The 27,232-nt window shown below is 37.5% G+C and overlaps 1 protein-coding gene across 1 annotated transcript in view; it reads left to right on the plus strand.

Moving 5' to 3' along the window:
- CFAP91 (cilia and flagella associated protein 91) overlaps positions 1-27,232 on the plus strand; it is a 108,695-nt gene that overhangs the window by 54,434 nt on the left and 27,029 nt on the right. Inside the window, exons 10-13 of the mRNA XM_007449144.1 lie at positions 567-709; positions 24,381-24,497; positions 25,957-26,032; positions 27,036-27,061. Of these exons, the coding sequence (XP_007449206.1) occupies positions 567-709; positions 24,381-24,497; positions 25,957-26,032; positions 27,036-27,061 (362 nt within the window). The remainder of the gene's footprint in view (positions 1-566; positions 710-24,380; positions 24,498-25,956; positions 26,033-27,035; positions 27,062-27,232) is intronic.

The following is a 27,232-nucleotide window of genomic DNA, read 5'->3' on the forward strand; positions in this document are numbered from 1 at the left end:
ATATATAATGAAATCGGCTCTTTATGAAGAAATGCCAGAAAACTAGTGGGCAAGGGGATGGATAAGTAGGGGATAAATTAGTGGAGAGGGTTATACCTGTTATAAAGTCCAAGAGAGGCTTTTTAAAATCATTTAAATTTCAGTTGAGAGGTTGGAGTATCACATGGCCAAGATCATGAGTTGATGGTCACACAATTGAACTTGCACCTCTGGCTGACCATCTCCAGAGCTGAATATGATAACCTGGTGTACATCCACTTTAGAATGGTGGTGCCATGTTTCATATGATCATTAATTTTCTGTCTATTATTGTGGAATGTTACATTTTTATAGGGCAATGTTTTCATTTTAGAATGCATTTCTTATTTTATAATCTAAGTCATCAAGAATATAAGTTAATTATATAGAAATTTCCTTTATATTTCAGGGACAATTCAATTATATGAGATACACCTTATCAGTAATTCTAAATGAAACCACTTGGCAAATAGCTACTAAAATTAACAGCATGCTTTCAAATGATGTATTTAAGCACCAGGTTCTAAACATGTACTTCCTTCCTACAGGATTAGTCGAACTTGAGTCATGTCTCCCAGATTTTGTGACACAACCGCGAATCAGACCTCCAAAACCAAAAGTCACTACCACCAAAGATGGTTTTCTAAAGAGGGCTGCAAGGATGGACCATGAGTTGGCAGAGGTTCATAAGGTATAATTCTTATCTGGAAGACAAGATGCTTCTAGTGTGACTTTTACAGAGATATACTACACTCCAAAAATTGTACTTTGTCTTGGGCAGCAATGTCCAGTAGTTCTCAACACACAAGCCTACATTCTTTCTCCTCTCTAGACTTTTCTACCTGTTACCTGTGCTGTGCCGATCAGTGTTTTTCCCCCTCATTTCAAACTGTAGGAAAACCTCTTAGAGGTTATTCTCCCCATTTGCAGAAGTCACGCTACTTTCTAAAAGTGGTTCTGATTTTGGATCTACACAGTAAAATGTGACACAACATTGAGGAGTAACAAGTTTCTAGGGTTCAGGATTACTGTTGATTTTAATAGTGTAATAGGCCTCATTTTCTCCCTTTTAGATTTGTTACCAGGGCATCATGAAGAAAGGGAATCATGTTCAGCATCCCACTCATCTAGTTTAAACTCAGCTAAATGAGAAAGTTTGAGGGTCATCTCCCATGAGCCAGCTGTATAGCTTCATCCGTCAGCTTGGCTTTCTCTTTTGTTAATTGGACTCTAGGTGTTCACACTTGGATACATTTGAATCCTTAGTATATGACAGTGGTGCTCTATCTTTAGCCTGCATCAGAATCACCTGGAGGGCTTGTTTAAACACATGTTGCTGGGCCCCACCCCCAAAGTTTCTGATTCAGTAGGGGTGGGGCTGGAGTACTTGCATTTTTTGCAAGTTTCTAGGGGATGCCGATGCTGCAGGAACCACACTTTGAGACTCACTGATTTAAGACATACCCTCATCACTGGTCCATGTATGTTTGTTTGTTCAGTTAGTAATAGCATAAAGATACATGGGAGCCCACACTCAAGATAAAAATTAGGACCTTGGTAATCATTTACTTATATCTGTGTGGTTCTTTCCCACATTATCCCCATCTCCATTTACCGATTCTGAATTCTGTTTATCATTTTCTCACTTTGTGTAAGATTTTTGGTAGATATTCTTTATTAGAGTATGGAAGTTCCCTTTTATTCCTAATTCACTGAAGCTTTTTAATGGTGTTCATGTTGATTTTTATCAAATGTTTTGTCTGTATCTATTGAGATAATTATATATTTTTTCTTTAAAAAATTATTATTGTAATAGGGAATATTTATAGTTTTTTACAGATATTAATCTGTCCTCACATACTTATTAGGAACATAACTTGGTCAAGATGTATTATTTTTAATACATTATTGGATTTGATTTACTGATATTTTGTTCAGAATTTTTATTCTATATTCATGAGTGAAATGGCCTTATTTTTCTTTCTCAGTTTGACTATATGTGGCATCGGTGTCAGTTATACAGGTCTTCTGAAATGAATTGGGGAGTATTCCTTCTTTCCGACTTTGAAAAGAGTTTAAATAAGTTTGAGATGATCTTTTTCTTCAGTTTGGTAGAATATTCATATAAAATTATCTGAGACGGATGTTTTCTTCATGGGAAAAATTATAAGCACTCCTTCAATTTCCTTACAACTTACAGAACTTTCTGCAGCATTTTGGGAAATTATATTTTCTTTACAAATTCTGTTTCACCTAACTTCAGATTTTTTTGCATATGGTTGTTGATAGTATTATCAACACTTTAAAATCCTTTTAGTGTTTATCTATAATCATGCCCACTCTTTTCATTCATAATATTATTTGTGCTTTAACTCTTTTTCCTTAATCAATTTTACTGGAGGCTTGGTTATTTTCTTGGTATTTTTTCAAACATTTGAACTTTTGATTTTGTTGATTTTCTCTATGTAAATTTTTTTCAATTACATTAATTCCCACTCATATTTATTTTATCTTTCTTTCTACTTTCTTTGGGTTAGTTTTGTGGTTCTTTTCCTAACTTAAAATAGACATGTAGCTCATTAATTTTCAGGCACTCATCAGTTTTATATAATATTTAAAGCTAACCATTTCCTTCAAAACACTGATTTTGGTATATCCCATTAGTTTTGATATATAGTTTGGCATTATTATTAATATCTAATTTTTTTAAACATCCGTTGTGATTTTTGGACCTGTGAGTATTTAACAATGTGTTTAAAATTTCCAAATATGCAGGAATTGTAACTAATTTTCTAATGAATTTCTCATTTGCTCTATTGTCAGAGATCCTAGCCTGTATGATACCTATTTTTTGAAATTTAGTGAGGCTTGCTTTATGAACTAGTATAGTATATGTGATTTTACATATAAAATAATCTAAATCCACCTTCAAATAATACAGTAACTACACGTGTCATGCAGATACCTTATAGTAGATTATTCCCAATTCCTCCCCCCTGTCCCTGTGACATTGCTGGCATTCATTTCATTGATCCATATGCTATAATCACCCAATACATTTTTACTATCATATCACTTACTATCAATACATTTTTACTATCACTATGATTTAACAGTTATCCTTTAGTTCAATTAAAAATAAGAAAAACTATTTCATTTTACCTTTACTTATTCCATCTCTTCCACTCTTCCTTTCTGATATAGATCCAAGTTTCTGACGTATGTCATTTTTCTCCTGCCTGAAGAACTTGTTTTACCATTTATTACAGGGCAGGTCTGCTGGAAATGAACTCCTTCAGTTTTTATTTGTCTCAGGAAGTCTGTATGAATCATTTACTTTTTTTGAGATATAATTAACATACCATAAAGTTAACCCTTGTATACAATTCAGTTATTTGTAGCCTACTTATAAGATTGTTCTACCATCAACAGTGTCTAATTCCAGAACATTCTCATCATCCTCAAAAGAAACTCCATGCCCATTAGCAGTCACACCCAATTATCCTCTTCCCCGTACCACCTGGCAACCACTAATTTACTTACTTTTTATGGACTTGCCTATTCTGTACATTTCATATAAATAGAATGATACAACATATGGCCTTTTGTGTTTGGCTTCTTTCGTGTAGCATAATGTCTTCAAAGTTCATCCATGTTGGAGCATGTCTCAGTATTTACTTACTTTTTATGCTTGCATAATATTCCATTGTGTGGATATACCACATTTTGTTAATCTACGTATCAGTTGATGGAAATTTGAGTTGTTTCTACTTTTTGTCTATTTTTGTATAAATAATGCTGATATGCACATTCATGTACATGTTTTTTAGTTTTCTTGCGTCTATACCTAGGAGTAATTTCTGCGCCACATGGTAACTCTATATTATACTTTGTGAGGAACTGCCAGACTGTTAAAAGTGGCTGCACTATTTTACATTCCCACCAGCAATGTATGAGTGTTCCAATTTTTGCACATCTTTTCCATATCTTGTTATTTTCCATCTTTCTTACTATAGCCATCCTAGAGTGTGTGAGGGGATATATCACTATGGATTTGATTTGTATTTGTCTACTAATTAATGAATTTTGTCACCTTTTCATGTTATTTGTATATCTTTTTTGGAGAAATGTCTATTCAGATACTCTGCTTATTTTTTAGTTGGGTTTCTTTTTATTGTTTATCATAAACATTATTTTTAATGTTTGTATTGTTTTTTTTTTAAATTTTTATTTTATATATATTTTTATACAGCAGGTTCTTATTAGTCATCAATTTTATACACATCAGTGTATACATGTCAGACCCAATCTTCCAATTCATCCTACCACCACCCCGACCGCCCTGGCACTTTCCCCACTTGGTGTCCATATGTTTGTTCTCTACATCTGTGTCTCAATTTCTGTCCTGCAAACCGGTTCATCTGTACCATTTTTCTAGGTTCCACATATATGTGTTAATATGTGATACTCGTTTTTCTGTTTCTGACTTACTTCATTATGACAGTCTCTAGATTCATCCACGTCTCAACAAATGACCCAATTTCGTTCCTTTTTATGGCTGAGTAATATTCCATTTTATATATGTACCACATCTTCTTTATCCATTCGTCTGTTGATGGGTATTTAGGTTGCCTCCATGACCTGGCTATTGTAAACAGTGCTGCAATGAACATTGGGGTGCATGTGTCTTTTTGAATTATGGTTTTCTCTGGGTGTATGCACAGTAGTGGGATGGCTGGGTCATATGGTAATTCTAATTTTAGTTTTTTGTTTTTTTGTTTTTTTCCCTGCGGTACGCGGGCCTCTCATTGTTGTGGCCTCTCCCGTTGCGGAGCACAGGCTCAGGACGCGCAGGCTCAGCAGCCATGGCTCACGGGCCCGGCCGCTCCACGGCATGTGGGATCTTCCCGGACCGGGGCACGAACCCGCGTCCCCTGCATCGGCAGGCAGACTTCCAACCACTGCGCCACCAGGGAAGCCCTAATTTTAGTTTTTTAAGGAACCTCCATACTGTTCTCCATAGTGGCTGTATCAATTTACATTCCCACCAACAGTGCAAGAGGGTTCCCTTTTCTCCACACCCGCTCCAGCATTTGTTGTTTGTAGATTTTCTGATGATGCCCACTCTAACTGGTGTGAGGTGATACTTCATTGTAGTTTTGATTTGCATTTCTCTAATAATTAGTGATCTTGAGCAGCTTTTCATGTTCTTGGCCATCTGTATGTCTTCTTTAGAGAAATGTCTATTTAGGTCTTCTGCCCATTTTTGGATTGCGTTGTTTCTTTCTTTAATATTGAGCTGCATAAGCCGTTTATATATTTTGGAGATTAATCCTTTGTCCGTTGATTCGGTGGCAAATATTTTCTCCCATTCTGAGGGTTGTCTTCATCTTGTTTATGGTTTCCTTTGCTGTGCAAAAGTTTTGAAATTTCATTAGGTCCCATTTGTTTATTTTTGTTTTTATTTCCATTACTCTAGGAGGTGGATCAAAAAAGATCTTTCTGTGATTTATGTCAAAGAGTGTCCTGCCTATGTTTTCCTCTAAGAGTTTTATAGTGTCCAGTCTTACATTTAGGTCTCTAATCCATTTTGAGTTTATTTTTGAGTATGGTGTTAGGGAGTGTTCTAATTTCATTCTTTTACATGTAGCCGTCCAGTTTCCCCAGCACCACTTACTGTACAGACTGTCTTTTCTCCATTGTATATCCTTGCCTCCTTTGTCATAGATTAGTTGACCATAGGTGTGTGGGTTTATCTCTGGGCTTTCTATCTTGTTCCATTGATCTATATTTCTGTTTTTGTGCCAGTACCATACTGTCTTGATTACTGTAGCTTTGTAGTATAGTCTGAAGTCAGGGAGCCTGATTCCTCCAGCTCTGCTTTTTTCCCTCAAGACTGCTTTGGCTATTCGGGGTCTTTTGTGTCTCCATACAAATTTTAAGAAGATTTTTTCTAGTTCTGTAAAAAATGCCATAGGTAATTTGGTAAGGATTGCATTGAATCTGCAGATTGTTTGGGGTAGTATAGTCATTTTCACAATATTGATTCTTCCAGTCCAAAAACATGGTATATCTCTCCATCTGTTGGTACCATCTTTAATTTCTTTCATCAGTGTCTAATAGTTTTCTGCATACAGGTCTTTTGTCTCCCTAGGTAGGTTTATTCCTAGGTATTTTGTTCTTTTTGTTGCAGTGGTCAATGGGAGTGTTTCCTTAATTTCTCTTTCAGACTTTTCATCATTAGTGTATAGGAATGCCAGAGATTTCTGTGCATTAATTTTGTATCCTGCTACTTTACCAAATTCATTGATTAGCTCTAGTAGTTTTCTGGCAGCATCTTTAGGATTCTCTATGTATAGTATCATGTCATCTGCAAACAGTGACAGCTTTACTTCTTCTTTTCTGATTTGGATTCCTTTTATTTCCTTTTCATCTCTGATTGCTGTGGCTAAAACTTCCAAAACCATGTTGAATAAGAGTGGTGAGAGTGGGCAACCTTGTCTCATTCCTGATTTTAGTGGAAATGCTTTCAGTTTTTCACCATTGAAGACGATGTTGGCTGTGGGTTTGTCATATATGGCCTTCATTATGTTGAGGAAAGTTCCCTCTATGCCTACTTTCTGCAGGGTTTTTATCATAAATGGGTGTTGAATTTTGTTGAAAGCTTTCTCTGCATCTATTGAGATGACCATATGGTTTTTCTCCTTCAATTTGTTAATATGGTGTATCACATTGATTGATTTGTGTATATTGAAGAATCCTTGCATTCCTGGAATAAACCCCACTTGATGTTGGTGTATGATCCTCTTAATGTGCTGTTGGATTCTGTTTGCTAGTATTTTGTTGAGGATTTTTGCATCTATGTTCATCAGTGATATTGGCCTGTAGTTTTCTTTCTTTGTGACATCCTTGTCTGGTTTTGGTATCAAGGTGATGGTGGCCTCGTAGAATGAGTTTGGGAGTGTTCCTCCCTCTGCTATATTTTGGAAGAGTTTGAGAAGGATAGGTGTTAGCTCTTCTCTAAATGTTTGATAGAATTCGCCTGTGAAGCCATCTGGTCCTGGGCTTTTGTTTGTTGGAAGATTTTTAATCACAGTTTCAATTTCAGTGTTTGTGATTGGTCTGTTCATATTTTCTATTTCTTCCTGATTCAGTCTTGGCAGTTTGTGCATTTCTAAGAATTTGTCCATTTCTTCCAGATTGTCCATTTTATTGGCATAGAGTTGCTTGTAGTAATCCCTCATGATTTTTTTTATTTCTGCAGTGTCAGTTGTTACTTCTCCTTTTTCATTTCTGATTCTATTGATTTGAGTCTTCTCCCTTTTTTTCTTGATGAGTCTGGCTAATGGTTTATCTATTTTGTTTATCTTCTCAAAGAACCAGCTTTTAGTTTTATTGATCTTTGCTATTGTTTCCTTCATTTCTTTTTCATTTATTTCTGATCTGATTTTTATGATTTCTTTCCTTCTGCTACTTCTGGGGTTTTTTTGTTCTTCTTTCTCTAATTGCTTGAGGTGCAAGGTTAGGTTGTTTATTCGAGATGTTTCCTGCTTCTTAAGGTGGGCTTGTATTGCTATAAACTTCCCTCTTAGAACTGCTTTTGCTGCATCCCATAGGGTTTGGGTTGTTGTGTCTCCATTGTCGTTTGTTTCTAGGTATTTTTTGATTTCCTCTTTGATTTCTTCAGTGATCACTTCGTTATTAAGTAGTGTATTGTTTAGCCTCCATGTGTTTGTATTTTTTACAGATCTTTTCCTATAATTGATATCTAGTCTCATAGCGTTGTGGTTGGAAAAGATACTTGATACAATTTCAATTTTCTTGAATTTACCAAGGCTTGATTTGTGATCAGAGATGATCTATCCTGGAGAATGTTTCATGAGCACTGGAGAAGATAGTGTATTCTGGTGTTTTTGGATGGAATGTCCTATAAATATCAATTAAGTCCATCTTGTTTAATATATCATTTAAAGCTTGTGTTTCCTTGTTTATTTTCATTTGGGATGATCTGTCCATTGGTGAAAGTGGGGTGTTAAAGTCCCCTACTATGATTGTGTTACTGTTGATTTCCCCTTTTATGGCTGTTAGCATTTGCCTTAAGTATTGAGGTGCTCCTATGTTGAGTGCATAAATACTTAGAATTGTTATATCTTCTTCTTGTATTGATCCCTTGATCATTATGTAATGTCCTTCTTTGTCTCTTGTAATAGTCTTTATTTTAAAGTCTATTTTGTCTGATATGAGAATTGCTACTCCAGCTTTCTTTTGATTTCCATTTGCATGGAATATCTTTTTCCATCCCCTCACTTTCAGTCTGTATGTGTCCCTAGGTCTGAAGTGGGTCTTTTGCAGACAGGATATATACAGGTCTTGTTTTTGTATCCATTCAGTCAGTGTGTGTCTTTTGGTTGCAGATTAGAACCATATGCATTTAATGTAGTTATCAATGTGTGTGTTCCTATTACCATTTTCTTAATTGTTTTGGGTTTGTTATTGTGGGTCTTTTCCTTCTCTTGTGTTTACTGCCTAGAGAAGTTCCTTTAGGATTTGGTGTAAAGCAGGTTTGGTGGTGCTGAATTCTCTTAGCTTTTACTTGTCTGTAAAGGTTTTAATTTCTCTGTTGAATCTAAATGAGATCCTCGCTGGGTAGAGTAATCTTGGTTGTAGGTTTTCCTCTTTCATCACTTTAAATATGTCCTGCCACTCCCTTCTAACTTGCAGAGTTTCTGCTGAAAGATCACCTCTTAACCTTATGGGGATTCCCTTGTATGTTATTTGTTGCTTTTCCCTTGCTGCTTTTAATATTTTTTCTTTGTGTTTAATTTTTGATAGTGTGATTAATATATATCTTGGCGTGTTTCTCCTTGGATTTATCCTGTATGGGACTCTCTGTGCTTCCTGGACTTGATTGACTATTTCCTTTCCCATATTAGGGAAGTTTTCAACTATAATCTCTTCAAATATTTTGTCAGTCCCTTTCTTTTTCTCTTCTTCTTCTGGGGCCCCTATAATTCAAATGTTGTTGGGTTTAATGTTGTCCCAGAGGTCTCTGAGACTGTCCGCAATTCTTTGCATTATTTCTTCTTCTGCTCTGCAGTAGTTACTTCCACTATTTTATCTTCCAGGTCACTTATCCATTCTTCTGCCTCAGTTATTCTTCTATTCATTCCTTCTAGAGAATTTTAAATTTTATTTATTGTGTTGTCTATCCTTGTTTGTTTCCTCTTTTGTTCTTCTAGGTACTTGTTAAACGTTTCTTGCATTTTCTCCATTCTATTTCCAAGATTTTGGATCATCTTTACTCTCATTACTCTGAATTCTTTTTCAGGTAGGCTGCCTATTTCCTCATTTGTTTTGTCTGGTGGGTTTTTACATTGCTCCTTCTGCTGTGTATTTCTCTGTCTTCCCATTTTGCTTATTTAACTTACTGTGTTTGAGGTCTCCTTTCTGCAAGCTGCAGGTTCGTAGTTCCTGTTGTTTTTGGTGTCTGTCTCCAGTGGGTAAGGTTGGTTCAATGGGTTGTGGAGGCTTCCTGGTGGAGGGGACTGGTGTGTGTGTTCTGGTGGATGAGGCTGGATCTTGTCTTTATGGTGGGCAGGGCCACATCCGGTGTCTGTTTTGGGGTGTCTGTGAACTTGTTATGATTTTAGGCAGCCTCTCTGCTAATGGGTGGGGTTGTGTTCCTGACTTGCTAGTTGTTTGGCATAGGGTGTCCAGCACTGTAGCTTGCTGGTCGTTGAGTGGAGCTGGGTCTTAGCATTGAGATGGAGATCTCTGAGAGAGCTTTCGCCATTTGCTATTACTGGGAGCCGGTAGGTCTCTGGTGGACCAATGTCCTGAACTTGGCTCTCCCACCTCAGAGGCTCAGGCCTGACAACCGGCTGGAGCATCAAGACTCTGTCAGCCACCTGGCTTTTGGGAGGTCTGAGGTCTTCTGCCAGTGTTCAGTAGGTGTTCTGTATGAGCTGTTCCACATGTAGATGTATTTTTAATGTATTTCTGGGGAGGAAGGTGATCTCCACGTCTTACTCCTCTGCCATCCTGAAGCTCCAAACTCGGGAACTCCACACTCCAGAGGCCCTCTTTTCCATGTGGTGCCTCTCCCCTTCTGCGTGGATCCTAACCCTCTCTGTTTTTTTCTTGGTGAGTCTGGCTAAGGGATTATCAATTTTGTTTATCTTCTCAAAGAACCAACTTTTAGTTTTATTGATCTTTGCTATTGTTTTCTTCGTTTCAATATCATTTATTTCTGCTCTGATCTTTATGATTTGTTTCCTTATACTAACTTCGGTGTTTTTTTTGTTCTTTGTCTACTTGCTTTAGGTGTACCGTTAGAGTGTTTATTTGAGATTTTTCTTGTTTCTTGAGGTGAGATTGAATTGGTATAAACTTCCCTTTTGCTGCATCCAATAGGTTTTGGTGCTCGTGTTTTCGTTGTCATTTGGTTTTATGTATTTTTTGACTTCCTCTTTGATTTCTTCAGTGATCTCTTGAGTAGTTAGTAGTGTATTGTTTAGCCTTCAGGTGTTTGTGTTTTTTACAGTTTTTTTGGTGTAAAGCTGGTTTGGTGGTGCTGAATTCTCTTAGCTTTTACTTGTCTGTAAAGGTTTTAATTTCTCCATTGAATCTAAATGAGATCCTTGCTGGGTAGAGTAATCTTGGTTGTAGGTTTTTCTCTTTCATCACTTTAAATATGTCCTGCCACTCCCTTCTAACTTGCAGAGTTTCTGCTGAAAGATCTCCTCTTAACCTTATGGGGATTCCCTTGTATGTTATTTGTTGCTTTTCCCTTGCTGCTTTTAATATTTTTTCTTTGTGTTTAATTTTTGATAGTGTGATTAATATGTGTCTTGGCGTGTTTCTCCTTGGGTTTATCCTGCATGGAACTCTCTGTGCTTCTTGGACTTGTGTGGCTATTTCCTTTCCCATTTTAGGGAAGTTTTTGACTATAATCTCTTCAAATATTTTCTCAGACCCTTTCTCTTTCTCTTCTTCCTATATAGGACACCTATAATTTGAATGTTTGTGCATTTAATGTTGTCCCAGAGGTCTCTGAGAGTGTCCTCCCTTCTTTTCATTCTTTTTTCTGCTCCTTGGCAGTTATTTCTACCATTCTATCTTCCAGCTCACTTATTCGTTCTTCTGCCTCAGTTATTGTGTTGTTGATTCTTTCTAGTGTATTTTTCATTTCATTTATTGTGTTGTTCATCACTGGTTTTTTTTTAAGTTCTTCTGTATCCTTGCTAAACATTTCTTGTATTTTCTTGATCCATGCCTCCATTCTGTTTCTGAGATTCTGGATCATCTTTACTGTCATTACTCTTATTTCTTTTTCAGGTATGTTGCCTATTTCCTCTTCATTTATTTGGTCTTGTATGTTTTTACCTTCATCTCTAATGTATTTTTTTGTCATCTCATTTTTTTAATGGGTGGGGCTGTGTTCCTGTCTTACTGGCTGTTTGTCCTGAGGCGTCCAGCACTGGGGTTTGCAGGCAGTTGGTTGGAGACAGGTCTAAGTGCCAAGATGAGGACCTCTGGGAGAATTCACACCTATTAATATTCTCTGGGGCCTGAGGTTCTCTGTTAGTCCAGTGGTTTGGACTTGGCACTCCCTCCACAGGAGCTCAGGCCCAACCCCAGCCTGGGAACCAAGACCCCACAAGCCATGTGGCATGGCAAAAGAAATAAAAGGGCAGCGAATAAAAAAGAACAGAAAAATAACAAAGAATACAAAAGAAAATAAAATTAGAAAAATTAAAATTAAACCACAACAACAAAGCAAAACAGAACCAGCACAGCAAAAAAATAAAGATTAAATGAAAAAATAAAATTAAAAAAATTAAAAGATATAAGTTAAAAAAAAAAAAAAGAGCCAGAGAGGCCTTAGTGTGTGTGGCGGGGCCCCTTAGGCCCAGGACCCACACCGCCAGAAAAGACCTTAGTTTGGGGGGGCAGGGCTCAAACCCAGGTCCCAGTCAGCTGCAGGGGGCCCTGGGGGTGGGGAGCTCAGGCCCAGGACCTCAGAAGGCTTAACGGGGTCTGAGGGCATGGGGGAGACACTGGCCATGTTCCCTTCTGATCCCCCAACCCTCCAAAGGTCCCTCTCCATCCCCGCCAATCCCCATGCCATGAGTGGGCCACTCCAAGTGTGGGAATCTCTCCCCTCCCCCAGCTCCCCCTCAGGGGCGTTGGTACCATCCCACCTCCACTTTTCTCCCCCCTCCCACGTCCTACCTGGTCGCACGGGGATTCCTCCCATCCCCTTAGGTGTCCAAGGTCCCCCACCAGTGCCTAGTAGATGCCCTACTTGTGAGGAGACACAAACCTTGCGTCCACCTACTGTGCCATCTTGACTCCTGTTTAAAACTTTTGACTCCCCCTAAATCCAACTACTAATAGAGTATTGTTGACAAGAACCCTTACTGATAACAGAAACAGTCAATCGACACGTATTTTGTACATGTAGTATATACTATATTCTTACAATAAGGAGAAGAGAAAAGATTAATAAAATCATAAGGAAGAGGAAATACATTTACAGTACTGTACTGTATTTATTGATACCGTAAGTTTATGTCATCTGTTGACAAGATGAATCCTCTGTCAGTCAGTACCTACCTATATCAATATTGTCAATATTGCATTATATGATACAAAATACAGTAGAAGTTATATGTACTACTAACACCAACATTAAAAATGAAAAACTTATGTAAAAAAATTTATTTTTACTTACAGGAATAACGATTCATGCATTGATAACAAAGAAGTGGCAGTATGATTGCTTAATGGTAGCCTACTGTAATCAATACAATTTCTTCACATAGCCTAGCCCATACACTAATGAATGAATTATAAAATTTTAATAGCATATAGTATTACAGTCATATTCATAATACAGACTTGGCAACACTGTTACACTTTTGTAAAAAGTCACTTACTTGTGGTAATAGGGTGATACGCATATCAAATTATGAGAGAGAGAGGCATTCGGTATGGTAATGTAATTCTTTGAAAGCAAAGTTATAAACCAATAATAAAACTAACACATTATTAATTTTATATTAAATATCACTCACCTTGTGCCTACGTTAAGATAGACTATCCACTCCAATACAATCTTTTTTCTTATTAAAGTACAGTTGATTTACATTATTTTATTAGTTTCAAGTGTACAACACAGTGATTCAAGATTTTTATAGATTATACTGTAAAGTTGTTACAAAACAATGGCTATATTTCCCTGTGCTATACAATATATCCTTGTTGCTTATCTATTTTATACACAGTAGTTTATATCTCTTAATCTCACCCCTATCCCTATCTTGCCCCTCCCATCTCCCCACTGGTTACCACTAGTTTGTTGTCAGTATCTGTGGATCTGTTTCTGTTTTGTTATATATATTTGTTTGTTTAATATTTTAGATTCTACATATAAGTGATAACATCCGTCTTTGTCTTTCTCAGTCTGACTTACTTCACTGAGCATAGTACTCTCTAGATCCATCCATGTTGTTGCAAATGGCAGAACTTTATTCGTTTTTATGGCTGAGTAATATTCCATTGTATATATACACCACATCTCCTTTATGAATTTTTCTGTTGATGGACACTTTGGTTGCTTCCATATCTTAGCAAATGTAAATAATGATCCTTTGAACATGGGGGTACACGTATCTTTTCAAATTAATATTTTTGTTTTCTTTGGATATATATCCACGAGTAGAATTTCTGGATCACATGGTAGTTTCATTTTTTCTTTTTTCTTTGTTTTGAGGAACTTCCATACTGATTTCCAAAGTAGCAGCACCAAGTTACATTCCTACCAACAGTATACAAGGGTTCCCCTTTCTCCACATACTCACCAACATTTATAATTTGTGGTCTTTTTGATGATAGCCACTCTGACAGGTGTGAGTGTGACAGCCACTCTCTCATTGTGGTTTTGATTTGCATTCTGTGATGATTATTGATGTTAAACATCTTTTCATGTGCCTATTGGCCATCTGTATGTATTCTTTGGAAAAGTGTCTATTCAAGTCTTCTGCACATTTTTTAATCGGGTCATTTGTTTTTCTGATACTGAGTTGTATGAGTTGTTTGTACACTGTGGATAATAACCCTTTATCAGTCATATTATATGCATATATTTTATTCCATTCAGTAAGTTGTGTTTTCATTTTGTTGATGGTTTCCTTTGCTGTGCAAAAGCTCAAGTTTAATTAGGTCCTATTTGTTCGTTTTTACTTTTGTTTCTTTTGCCTTAGGAGACAGATCCATAAAAAATATTGCTACAATTTATGTCCAAGAGTTTTCTGCCTATGTTCTTTACTAGGAGTTTTATGGTCTCCATTCTTACATGTAGGTCTTTAATCCATTTGAGTTTATTTTTGTATACGGTGTGAGGAAAGTTTTTAATATTATTCTTTTACATGTAGCTGTCCAGTATTCCCAGCACCACTTATTGAAGAGACTGTCTTATCTCCACTGTATATTCTTGCATCCTTTGACAAAGAATAATTGAAAATAAGTGCATGGGTTTATTTCTGAGCTCTTTATTCTGTTCAGTTGATCTATGTGTCTGTTTTTATGGCAGTACCATGCTGTTTTGATTACTGTAGCTTTGTAGTATAGTTCAAATTCAGGGAGCATGTTACCTCAAGCTTTTTTCTTTTTTCTTAAGATTGCTTTAGTAATTCAGGGTCTCTTGTGGTACATATAAATTTTAGGGTTATTTGTTTTGGTTCTGTTGAAAATGTCATGGATATTTTGATAGGGATTGCATTAAATGTGTAGATTGCTTTGGGTAGTATGGACATGTTAACAATATTAATTCTTCCAACTCAAGAATACAGGATATATTTCCATTTCTTTGTATCATTTTCAGATTCCTTCATCAGTGTTTTATAGTTTCAGAGTAGAGGTCTTTGACCTCCTTGGTAAGTTTATTCCTTAGATATTTTATTATTTTTGATGTGACTTTAAATGGGATTGTTTCCTTGCTTTCTCTTTATGATAGTTCATTATTAGTATATAGAAAAGCACATATCCTGTAACTTTCTGAATTAATTTATTGGTTCTAATAGTTTCTTTTGTGGAAATTTTAGGGTTTTCTATATATAGTATCATGTCATTTGCAAATAGTGACAGCTCTACTTCTTCCCTTCCAATATGGATGTGGTTTTTTGTTGTCTGATTACTGTGATGAGGACTTCGAACACTATGTTAAATAGACGTGGCAAGAGTGGGCATTCTTGTCTTATTCCTTATTTTGGAGGAAAAGCTTTCAGCTTTTCACCATTGAGTATGATGTTAGCTGTGGCTCTGTGATAAATGGTTTTTATTATGTTATGTTCCCTCTATATCCACTTGGATGAGAATTTTTATCATGAATGGATGTTGAATTTTGTCAAATGCTTTTTCTGCCTATTTTGAGATGATTATATGATTTTTGCCTTTCCTTTTGTTAATGTGGTGTATCATATTGATTGATGTGAACCATCTTCACATCCCTCAAATAAATCCCACTTGATCATGGTGTATGATCCTTTTTATATATTGTTGGATTGGACTTGCAGATATTTTGTTGAGGATTTTTGTATATATATTCATGAAAGATATTGGCCTGTTATTTTCTTTTTTTGCAGTGTCTTTATCTAGTTTTGGTATCAGGGTAATTGTGGCCTCATAGAATTATTTTGGGAGTGCTCCATCCTCTTCCATTTTTTGGAAAAGTTAAGGCTAGGTTGGTAGAATTCGCTCATGAAGCTGTCTTGTTCTGGATTTTCTGATTGCTGGGAGGGTTTTTGGTTATTTTTGTTGTGTTTTGTTTAGGGTTTTTTTGTTTTTTACAGATTCAAGTCACTAATAGTGATCTGTCTGTTCAGATTGTCTGTTTCTTCCTGATTCAGTCTTAGAAGGTTATATGTTTCTAGAAGTTTGTCCATTTCTTCTAGACTGTCCAATTTGTTGTCATATAACTATTCATAGTATTTCCTTATTTTCTGTATCTCTGTGATATCAGTTGTTATTTCTCCTCTTTCACTTCTCATTTTGTTGATTTAGGTCCTCTCTCTTTTCCTCTTGAGGAGCCTGGCTAAAGGTTTGTCAACTGTGTTTATCTTTTCAAAAACCAGCCCTTGGTTTCATTGATCTTTTTTATTATTTATTTGGTCTCTGTTTTATGTCCTCTCTGATCTTTATTATTTTGTTTTTTCTACTGACTTTGGGCTTTGTTTGGTCTTCTTTTTCTAATTACTTTCGATGCAACATTAGGTTATTTGAGATTTTTTGTTTGTTTCTTGAGGTAGGCCTGTATCACTATAAACTTTCCTCTTAGGACTGTTTTTGCTGCATTCCACCAATTTTGGAAAGTTGTGTTTCCATTTTCATTTGTCTTGAGGCATTTTCCTCTTCGATATCTTCACTGACCTATTTTTTTTTTTACTAACGTTGTTTAGTCTCCACGTGTTTGTGCTTTTCCCTTTTTTTTTTTCTGTAACTGATTTTTAGTTTCATACAATTGTGGTAGAAAAAAAATGCTTGACACAATTTCTATTTTCTTAAATTTGTTGAGACTTGTGGCCTAGCATGTGATCCATCCTGGATAATGTTCCATGTGCACTTGAAAACAAAGTATACTCTGCTGTTTTTGTCCTGTAGATATCTATTAAGCCCAGCTGGTTTATTGTATCATTTAAGACCAGTGTTGCCTAATTGATATTCTGTCTGGATGATCTGTCCATTGATATAAGTCAGATTTAAAGTCCCCTACTATTATTGTATTATTATCAACTTCTCCCTTTATGTTAATATTTATATATTTAGGTGTTCCTGTAATGGGTGCGTATATGTTAATGAGTATAATATCCTTATCTTTATTGATCTCTTTATCATTACATAAAGCTCTTCTTTATCTTTTGTTATAGGCTTTTTTAAGGTCTATTTTATCTGATATGAGTATTGCTACCCCTGCTTTTTTTTTTTAAGGGGTAATATTTTAATACCATGCTGCGTGTGTGTGTGTGTACACATTTATCTGAATATTTTCAATCAGCTTGACTGAGGTATAATTTACATACAAGAAAATACACATAGTTGCATATAGAGTTGGATGAGTTCAAAAATACATATCCCTAAGTCAGCTCCGCACAATCCAGATACAAGACATTTCCTTTTACCTTAGGACCCTCTCCCTGGTTTTAGAAAAGGAGCAATAAAGTATAAACTCTTCAAATAGAGTTTTGTAAGTTTTATCAAGGCTACTGGCTGAGGAAGGAATATTAGGCTCAAGAGCTTGGACATTGGCATATGAGAGCCAAAGTTTCAATTAGCCAAACAAAACACTTTACCCCTGCTTTCTTGTCTTGTCTTTCTTAGCCAATCACTCACCCCATGTCTTTTTTTTTTTTTTTTTGGTTTTTTGAAGTTTAGACTGACAGGTATGTGTGATCATATTAAAAACATTGGTGAGATTGGTGTGTTTGTCAGATGGCATGACAGTACTTAGGAATGCCCAAATCCCACATGTACTGAAATCCCTCAAAAAGATATAGGAACAAACAGCAGAAAATTAGGTAATAAAGTTACACTTTATATTATCTGGAACTGAGGCCTCCAATCCCCGTGTCCCCTGCATCGGCAGGCGGACTCTCAACCACTGTACCACCAGGGAAGCCCACCCCGTGTCTTTTGATTGGACCATTTAGTCCACTGATATTTAAAGTAATTATTGGTAGGTTTGTACTTATTATTATTACTGGTTTTCTGGTTGTTTTTGTAGTTTTTCTCTGTTCATTTCTTCTTTTTGCTTCTTCTCTTTTAGTTTGATGATTTTCTTTAGTAGTATGCTTATGTTCCTTTCCTCTCCATTTTTGTGTAACTACTGTAGGTTTTTGATTTGTGGTTACCACGGGATTCATATATGTTGATCTATAACTAAATCTACTTTTAAACTGGTAGTAATTTAAATTCAAACACATTGTAAAAGATCTACCTTTTTTGCTCCCTTCCCCCACATTTTGTGCTTTGATGTCCTATTTTATGTCTTCATATTTATACCTTCACTATGTATGTAGTTATATTTGCCTTTACAGTTTTTGTCTTTTACCTTTGTACTCGTTTATTTAAGTGGTTGATCCTCAGCCTTTACTATATATTTTCCTTTCCTAGTGGGATTTTTCCTTTACCATAGTTTCTTACTCCTTGTCATAGGCTTTTTTTAAAACTCAGAGAAGACCCTTTAACATTTCTTTTAGTGTAGGTTTAGTACTGACGAACTCCTATTTAGTTTTTGCTTGTCTGAGTTGTCTCTCCTTCAATTCTAAATGATAATCTTGCTAGGTTACAGATTTTTCCCTTTGAACACTTTGGATATATCATGGCCCTCCTTCTGGCTTGCAAAGTTTCTGCAGAAAAATCAGCTGATAGCTTTATGGTGGTTCCCTTGTATGTGACTCTTTGTTTTTCCCTTGTTGCTTTTAGAATTCTTGCTTTATCTTTAACTTTTGCTATTTTAATTATGATATGTCTTGGTGTGGGTCTGTTTGGGTTCACCTTGTTTGGGACACTCTGTGCTTCCTGTATAATACCTGGATATGTTTCTTTCTTCAAGTTCGGAAAGTTTCAGCCATAATTTCATCAAATACATTTTGACCCCCTTCTCTCTCTTTTCTCCTTCTGGGACCCTTATAATGTAAATGTTGATATCCTTGATGTTGTTCCATAGATCCATTAAACTGTTCTCATTTTTTGTTTTTCTTTTCTTGTTCTGACTGGGTGATTTCCATTATTCTATCTTCCAGATCACTTATGTGTTCTTCTTTATCACCAATCTCCTATTCATTCTTTTAATGTGTTTTCATAGCTATTGTCTTCTTCAGTGTTCTGACCTGTCCTTTTTTATATTTTCTAGTTCCTTGTTAAAATTCTCTCTGTATTCATCTATCCTTTTTTCCTAATTCAGAAATCATACTTATTACTAATGCTTTGAATTCTTTATCTGGTAAATTGTTTATTTCTGTTTAATTGGTTGTTTTTTCAGGGGTTTTGTCTTGCTCTTTCAATTGAGACAAATTCCTTTGTCTTCTTATTTTGCTTTTCTTTGTTTCTATGAAATTAGATGAAACAGTTACCTATAATGATCTTGAAGGGGTGTCCTTATGGGGGAGCATCCCTATACAGTCTGTCTGTACCCAGTGGCTTTGGTGGGAGAGCTGGATTTGACATGAACACAAGTCACGTTTTCTCAGGGCATGTTGGCAACTCTCACCTTGGTAGAAGGTGGGGCTGGAGATGAAGGTGCTAGGGCCAAAGCCTGTTGTAACGCAGGGCTTCCCCTCTGCTCAGTGACCATCACCGCCCTATTGAGGGTGGGTTCCTATACCACGTTGATGTAGCAGAAGCCCTGAGGGTCAGGTCTGGGCTGGTTCCATTCCTTCCAAGTGTGCACTCTCCCTATTCCCAGCACTGACACCCTTACCTCAGATGAGACCAATGCTGGAGCAAGAGGGGCTGGTATAGAGTACTTGGCATGTATTGGAGCACAGGCCTTGGCACAGACTGTGGTAGTCTGGCTGGGGCCAGAGATCTGGACTGTCCCTGATGCCCTGCCTGTGTAAGCACCAGCAATGGCTGTCCCCACCCTGCTCAGATGCTAATTTATGTCTGAACCACTTCTTTGTCTCACAGCCAAGCTTTTAAGCAGGGCTGGAGCATTCTCTTAGCTCAGGCTGGTGTGCACACTGAGGCAGTCATGGGAAACCAGCCAGCCACCCATGCAATTTTCAGTCCGCCCTCTTTGCCCTGCTTTCTGAGCAAGCAAGCATGCACATGCTCCTTACAAGCAGAGCACAGGCTCCCACAGTCCTCCTGTTACTCCCGCTGTCCCTCTAACCAGCCAAGGGGATTTGTCGTCCCTGTGTCAGACCCCAGGACTGTGGTGCCAATATGTGACTCAAACTGCTCACTCCCTAGGGAGGATCTCTGCCTGTGTTTAACCCCCTCCTCTTCTGAATCCCCTGGGAGGTTGTGACTTGATCATTTCTCTTTTCTACTTACCCAGTTTCATGTGGATCTTTCTTACAGCCTTGGTTGTGCAAGAGTCTTTCTGTGAGTCTCCAGTTAGTTTTTAATGAGAATTGCTCTACATGTAGATGTATTTTTGATGTACTCTTTGTGGGGGTGGTGGGTGAGTTCTGTGTCCTACTCCACCATCTTGATCTTCTCCAGACAAAACAGACTTTAAAACAAAGACTCTCCAATGAATCTGCTATCGTCAACAGTGCCCTCCACATTGCTAACTACGACACAGCGGTCAATTCTCTTCTCTCTGCAGTACTTGACTGCTTACTCTCTCCTTCTTGAAACAGTTCCTTCAGTTGAAATCTGTAACACAGCTCTCTTGTTTGATCTTACTTCACTGAACTCAATACAAGTCTTGGACACAATGTTCTACACAATGAATACTTAGGCGATGATGATCATGATGACATGAAAACATCTTGTATAGTTATCAGATTTTTACACAAAGACACACACATACACAACAGATAAGTAGTTTATTAACTGTATGGCATGATGATTATTTACCATTCATTAGGTGGAAGTGGATCACCATAATGGTCTTCATCTTTGTGGTCTCCATGTTGAGTAGACTGAAGAGACGGAGGAAGATGAGGGGTTGGTCTTGCTGTCTCAGGGGTGGCAGAGGTGGAAGAGGTAGAGGAGATGGAAGGGGAGGCAGGAGAGGCAGGCACACTTTACAGAAATACATTGTAATTTCTGTCTGGCTTTTTTTGCTTTTTCATTTCTCTAAAAATGTTTCTATATGGTACCAGTTCTTCTTCCATCATTTGCTTTAGTTTCAGTGCCCATATCATAGAAGGGTCCGTTTCATAAAAGGAAGTCAAAAGCAACCTTGAATAATTGAAATTGTTCTCCCAGATCCTCTAATGTCACTTGTTTTCTGACACTGCTTCTTCGACATCCTCATCCGCATTGTGTGTCACTGGTTAGGGAGCACGCACCTCCATCAAGTCATCTTCTGTTCATCCCTCTGGTGTGCTGTCTTTTAGCTCTTGAATTTCTCCAAGATCCATGTCTTGAAACCCTTCACCCCTCCACCACCTTTTCTGTCATACCCAGAATCTATTTCATGATTTCTTTGATTGACATTGTCATAAATCCTGTAAAATCATGCATAACTTCTGGACACAGTTTTCTCCAGCAGAAATTTATTGTTTCAGGCTTCACGGCTTTCGCGGCTTTTTCTGTAACAACGATGGCATCCTCATTGGTGTAATCCTTCCAGACTTTCACGATGTTCCCTCTACCAGGGTTCTCTTTCATACAGTTGACAATCCTTCCCATACAGTACTATGTATAATGACCCTAAAAGGTCCTTATGACCCCCTAGCGGGAATTTATTGTTTGGGGCTTAATGGCTCTCACAGTTTTTTTCTGTAACAATGATGGCATCTTCAATGGTGTAATCCTTCCGGACTTTTGTGGTGTTCTATCAGGGTTCTCTTCCATATCATTGACAACCCTTTCCACAGAGTGCCTTGTGTAATGAGCCATAAAGGTCCTTATCATCCCCTGATCTACAGGCTAAATTACAGCCATTGTGTTTGGGGGAAAGTAGATCACTTTGACACCTTTGGTGTTGAACTCATGGGGTTCTGGGTGGCCAGGGATGTTGTCCAATAGCAAAAGAACTTTAAAAGGCAGTCCCTTACCGGCAAGGTACTTCCTGACTTCAGGGACACGCATTAATAGAACCAATCCAGAAAAAGGGCCTCTTTTACATCCAGGCCTTCTTTTACACCCAAAAGATTGGCAGCTGGTGATTATCTTTTCCCTTCAAGCCTGGAGGGTTAGCAGCTTTGTAGATAAGGGCAGTCCTGATAAGAACCCAACTGCATTTGCACAGAACAGTGGAGTAAGCCTGTCCCTTCCTGCCTTGAATCCTGGTGCTCGCTTCTCTTCCTTACTAATAAATGTCTTTTGTGGCATTGTTTTCCAGAACAGAGTACTTTTATCTGCATTAAAAACCTGTTCAGGGGCTTCCCTGGTGGCGCAGTGGTTGAGAGTCTGCCTGCCGATGCAGGGGACATGGGTTCGTGCCCCGGTCCGGGAGGATCCCACGTGCCGCAGAGCGGCTGGGCCCATGAGCCATGGCCGCAGAGCCTGTGCTCTGCAACGGGAGAGGTCACAACAGTGAGAGGCCCGCGTACTGCAAAAAAGAAAAAAAAAAAAACCTGTTCAGGCAGATATCCTTTCTCCTCAATGATTTTCTTAGTGGTGTCTGGGAACGTATCTTCTCCCTCTTGGTCAGCAGAAGCCGCTTCTCCTGTTATCTTGCTTTAAGCCAAACCTCCTTCTAAAACTATCAAACCATCCTTTGCTGGCATTAAATTCTCCAGCTTTAGATCCTTCACCATCCTTTTACTTTAAGTTCTCCTATAATGACTTCACTTTTTCTTGAATCATATTACAGTCTATAGGTATGCCTTTCATCCTGCACCCACATGAAATCTGCATTTTCAACATGCGATAAAAAGGTATTTTGCAAAGATTGCAAGGTTTTCACATCTGCTGGTGTAGCTACAGTGATGGCTTCATGAATTTCTTTGTCTTTTTTCACAGTGGTCCTTACGCTGGATTCATTTATCTTGAAATGGTGGGCAACTGCAGCTGCAGACCTCAATTTACAGTGCATATCAAGCAATTCAACTTTTTCTTGTAATGTCACGACTTTTCTCTGCTTCTTGGGAGCACTCCCACCGTCACTAGTGGCACTTCGTATGGCTCCCATGGTGTTACTCAGTGTTTACGGTATTGCACTAAACACAATGAAGAATATACAAGAACTGCTAGAGATCACTTGTTACCATGACATGCAATTTACTGGAGAGATCACTCATAGATGATTAGTGTCACCTACATTTTAAGTGGATACTAGCAACACTTGAGCTCACAGCAGAAGCAATAAGAGGTAGTCATGAAATTATTACAGTAGTATAGTATCTACTACAGTTACTTTTATGATTTAACACTGCATCTTTACGTTTGTTTACATTTCTTTTGACTCTGAATGGCACCATGTTTGGTCTGTATGCATACATGTGCATAAGTTTTGATAAATTTTAACTTTTTATAGATTTTGTGTATTTTATGGTAGTAAATGATAAAATAGACTAATATCTACATATATTTTATGCATTCATGACATACCTAACTTTTTCACTATTTCTGGGCTATGTGGTTTGTCTGCAAGTTTTTAAAATTTGTCAAAAATCTCCCCCAATTTTTCTAATATATTTATTGAAAAAAATCTATGTATAAATGTATCCATGCAGTTCAAACCTATGTTGTTCAAGGGCAAACTGTACTTTTAAACTGCTGCTGCTTCCTGTTGATTCATTAGTTTGGGTTATCATAGAGCTATTACATATATTTGCCATCAGATTTATTTTCAGGAAACTCAGATGCTCTGTTACAACCACAATAATTGGATGTGGTTCCAAATTTTACTCATAATTTTCATATTTTTATTAATTTCAAGTCTTGGCTTAGTGCTTTATCACTTATTTAAGTGTTTTATCACTTATTTGTGTTTTTATGGAAAAAATAATATAAAAATTATGTGATGAAAACGTAATGAAAGTGTGATTTTAAAATCACAGAGATCAGAATTTTTGATACTTTTAAGTTAAAAAGTATCCCCCTCCCTATGTCTGAAAATGGAACTGATGAACAAAATCTTATGTATAATTTTGGCAGGATTTTTGATGATCAAAAGTAAGAAAATAAAGTGCATGTTTAAACAGAAACACATACACTCTTCCACAGGGAACCATGTTCAAAAATCTTGATGTGTAGGCCTTCAAGCCCAAAGTAAAGCTCTCTTCACTTTGAGATAATTGCCATTTAATGCCCCTTAGTTCCCCCATAACAACAAAACATACTAAATATTTCAGTCATTTACTACACAGGACAATTTTCTATTGCCCAGGCAGTCATTTAAAACAGCAAATTAGCTCATGTGGAACAATAGGAGTTGGGGGTTTTGCTTGCATATACACATAACAGAACCTTTCAAAAACTCAAAAAAAAAAATGTTTAAAGTCTCCAAAACTTTTGACTAAAATGGATACACCTAGAATATGTTTCATGTTTGTTCAGTGGTTAACTTATGCATGGGAATATCATAGGTGCACCCTGGTTTGGACTTTCTCAAACCGTCCTAGCATGGCCATAGAGAAAATTATTTCTGACTGATATTCAGATCTGTGGCCTGGATTTGGTGGTGGGAAAAAATACAAAGGTAAGAAATGACACTCAGTGGTGTGTTATTTCAGGCACTGTTGGAAAAGAAGAATAAGGGCCTCAAAGCAAAGAAACCAATGCGTTTTCTTCAAAGAAAGCCAATACCTCAACCTCGACTTCCAACTCCAACTTTGGAGATGAGTTCCAATGTAAGTTTGAAGGTTCTTTTATTTGAAAAGCTAAATTCAGTATTGCTGTTTATTCTCCAGATAGTCTGGGTTAAAAACAAACCTAACATAAGTGTTCATTTCCCAAGATCTGACTTACGTTGGTTGCCTTTATCCTTATGTTTCAAATGCACACACAAAAACAAGCAAAATGAAATGAAATCTAAAGTCAATCCTTTTCAAGAATAAAAACACAAAGAAGAAAATCTTCCCAAGAAAAATTGGCATCAGAAGGTAATTCTGATGTACGTCAAATAAAAAAAAAGAAGATTGAATGATGATCAGTTACTTTAACTGTCTTCCCACATGAGGAAGTGGCTGATGACAGCTGGAATTAGAGAGGAATGCAATACCAGAGGTGTCATCAAGACTGGTTCAGAGAGTTCACCCTGACCAGGGCCGTACCTCACCTTTGCAGGGCCCCAGACTCAGTTTGGTCAACATTCCATAGTTGGTTAGGATTTAAAGGACTGACTCAGACTAAACCTACAAGAAACTGCTGGAGATGCCACAATGCAAATTTGTTACTTTACGGAGAGAAATATAACTGCCTGGTATATCAGGATATTGCTCTTGGGAGGTCAGCTTGTTATCTCCCAATACAGGGCAGTTCTCACAAGAAGCCAAATTGTACAGAAGGTTGTGCTTTGTCAGAGGGAGGGGAGTTGACGGGAGATCTCACTAGCACCTCCGATGGCTCTGATGTCTCTGGAGGGACTGGAATGCTCCCGCTGACTGGACACGATGTGCTTCTGGGCAGTGCCCCCTTTTCTAGACTTTGTGCCGACCACTGCCTGTGGTTAACACGTTGTCATTCACGAGTGTTAATGCCATTGATTCCACTGTTGATTACTTTTGCATTCAGAGGGGCTTTAAGTAAATTTGCAGACTCTGATCTTTCTGCTTTTGACATACACTTATTTAAGGTGATTTTTATAGATAGCTGATCTTATCCATTATATTCTTATTTTACCAGTTTAGCTAAATTCTTGTGAAAAGCACCTCATTTTCGACTCTGATACAGACCAGCTGTATTCTTTGTCTACACATGATCAAACATGAAAATACTATTGCAAAAGGGATGTTCTTAGCAATACTTACTTCTTCAAGAAAGATTTTGCTGCAAAGGAATATAGAAAAAATGAAAATGGCTTAATTTGTAAGGATACCATGACAGTGGGTGAATTTTTTGCTTCTGATGTAATTTATTAATGATATCTTATTTATCATGAAAAAATAATAATGAATTTTAACAATACAGTAAGTAACATTTAAAGTCCTATATGTTCAAAGAGGGATGATGTTTTATTCTCTTTAAATCCTTCTGGCATCTAGCTTTTTATTAAATATAAATCTTTTGCTTGATATAAATCTTCAAAAAAGTATTTGATGCTGACTGCTGCTGTTCTCAAGCTGCTTGGTTCTCCCTTTGTTCTTTTAGGAAGAAGCAGATATAGAAATGGCTGTGATCTACCTTCAAAAGTTACTCCGGGGCAGAGTCGTTCAGAACATGGTGTGTAGGGTGCAACCACTGGCCCTGTTCTTCTCCTTTGAGAATAGATTTACAGAACGCATATGTGCTTGGTTCCTTGGGGCGAACTGCCTCTTGCACCCTGCTGTCCTATGGAACTATGCTCTTGAGTTGCCATAGTTTGCCCGAGTGGCACAGTAACAAGGCAAGAAAGGACCTCCTGCTGTTTGCTGTAGTGTACCCAAGGCAGTGTGAAGCTAATGTCTTCCTTGGAATTGATAAATCCAGCAATTTTCATACCTGAATTTTGACCCTAAACATCACAAGTAGATTCTCTAATTTTCCACCAAGTTGTAATACAATTATCTGCGTTTGTATATAGCTATCAATACATGAATAATAAATGAAATAGGTAAGTAATAACTACAGTTTTGAACACTTACCATCTGCTCACATTATATATTCTTTGCTCTACATATATCAGCTCTTTTTCTTTTTTTGTATCAATTACCCATTTTACAGGCAAGTAATATGAGTCTGAGAGGGATTATGTTAACTGCCAGCATATTCAACTCTGGTCTTCCTGACTAAAAGCTTTAGCCAGATTATTTGTGCCACTAGAGCAAGCTCACACTTCAGTTTAAAAATGGACTGATATAAAAGCTCAGCTGAAACATTTTTTCTCCCCAGACAGCTGTAACTCTTAAGAGACTCAGTTATGGTGACTGAGTTCAGGGAGGCTGGATGAGCATCCTGTGTTCAGCATTATTCTCTATTCTCCTGCCAGTATTTCCCCAGGAGAAACACAGCAGTTAAGCTCAGACAGCAGATCCTGTATTCCAGATGAGGGGCAAATCTCTCGGAAAAGAAAATATGACCATGAAAAATACCACCCCCAGGCTTCTTAGGGAAGGAGCAGAGGAAATGAGGAGAAGGCTCTAGTTTCTTAACATGACCCTATAGTTGTCACCTTGTCTTTGAGAGGCATTTTAAGAAACTGAGTCAATAACTAACTAACCTATAGCTAAGCTTCTTCTCTGCCTGAGCAGCTGAAGGTGCAGAAAAGAGGGCTGACCGCTAGCTTTGTGGCACACACCTGCTCTGTGGCCCCGAAAGTCAGAACAGAACGCTCTGTTCACAAGTGCCTCACAAGTCACTCTCTGCGAGGCCTCGTGCCTGGCACAACGGATGCTGATTTGCAAGTCTCTCTCTGATCTGACTTGACACAGATGTTTGAAGGGAAAGA

The sequence above is a fragment of the Lipotes vexillifer genome, unplaced genomic scaffold (assembly GCF_000442215.2).
Source record: "Lipotes vexillifer unplaced genomic scaffold, Lipotes_vexillifer_v1.1 scaffold999, whole genome shotgun sequence".
Classification (NCBI taxonomy): Eukaryota; Metazoa; Chordata; class Mammalia; order Artiodactyla; family Lipotidae; genus Lipotes; species Lipotes vexillifer.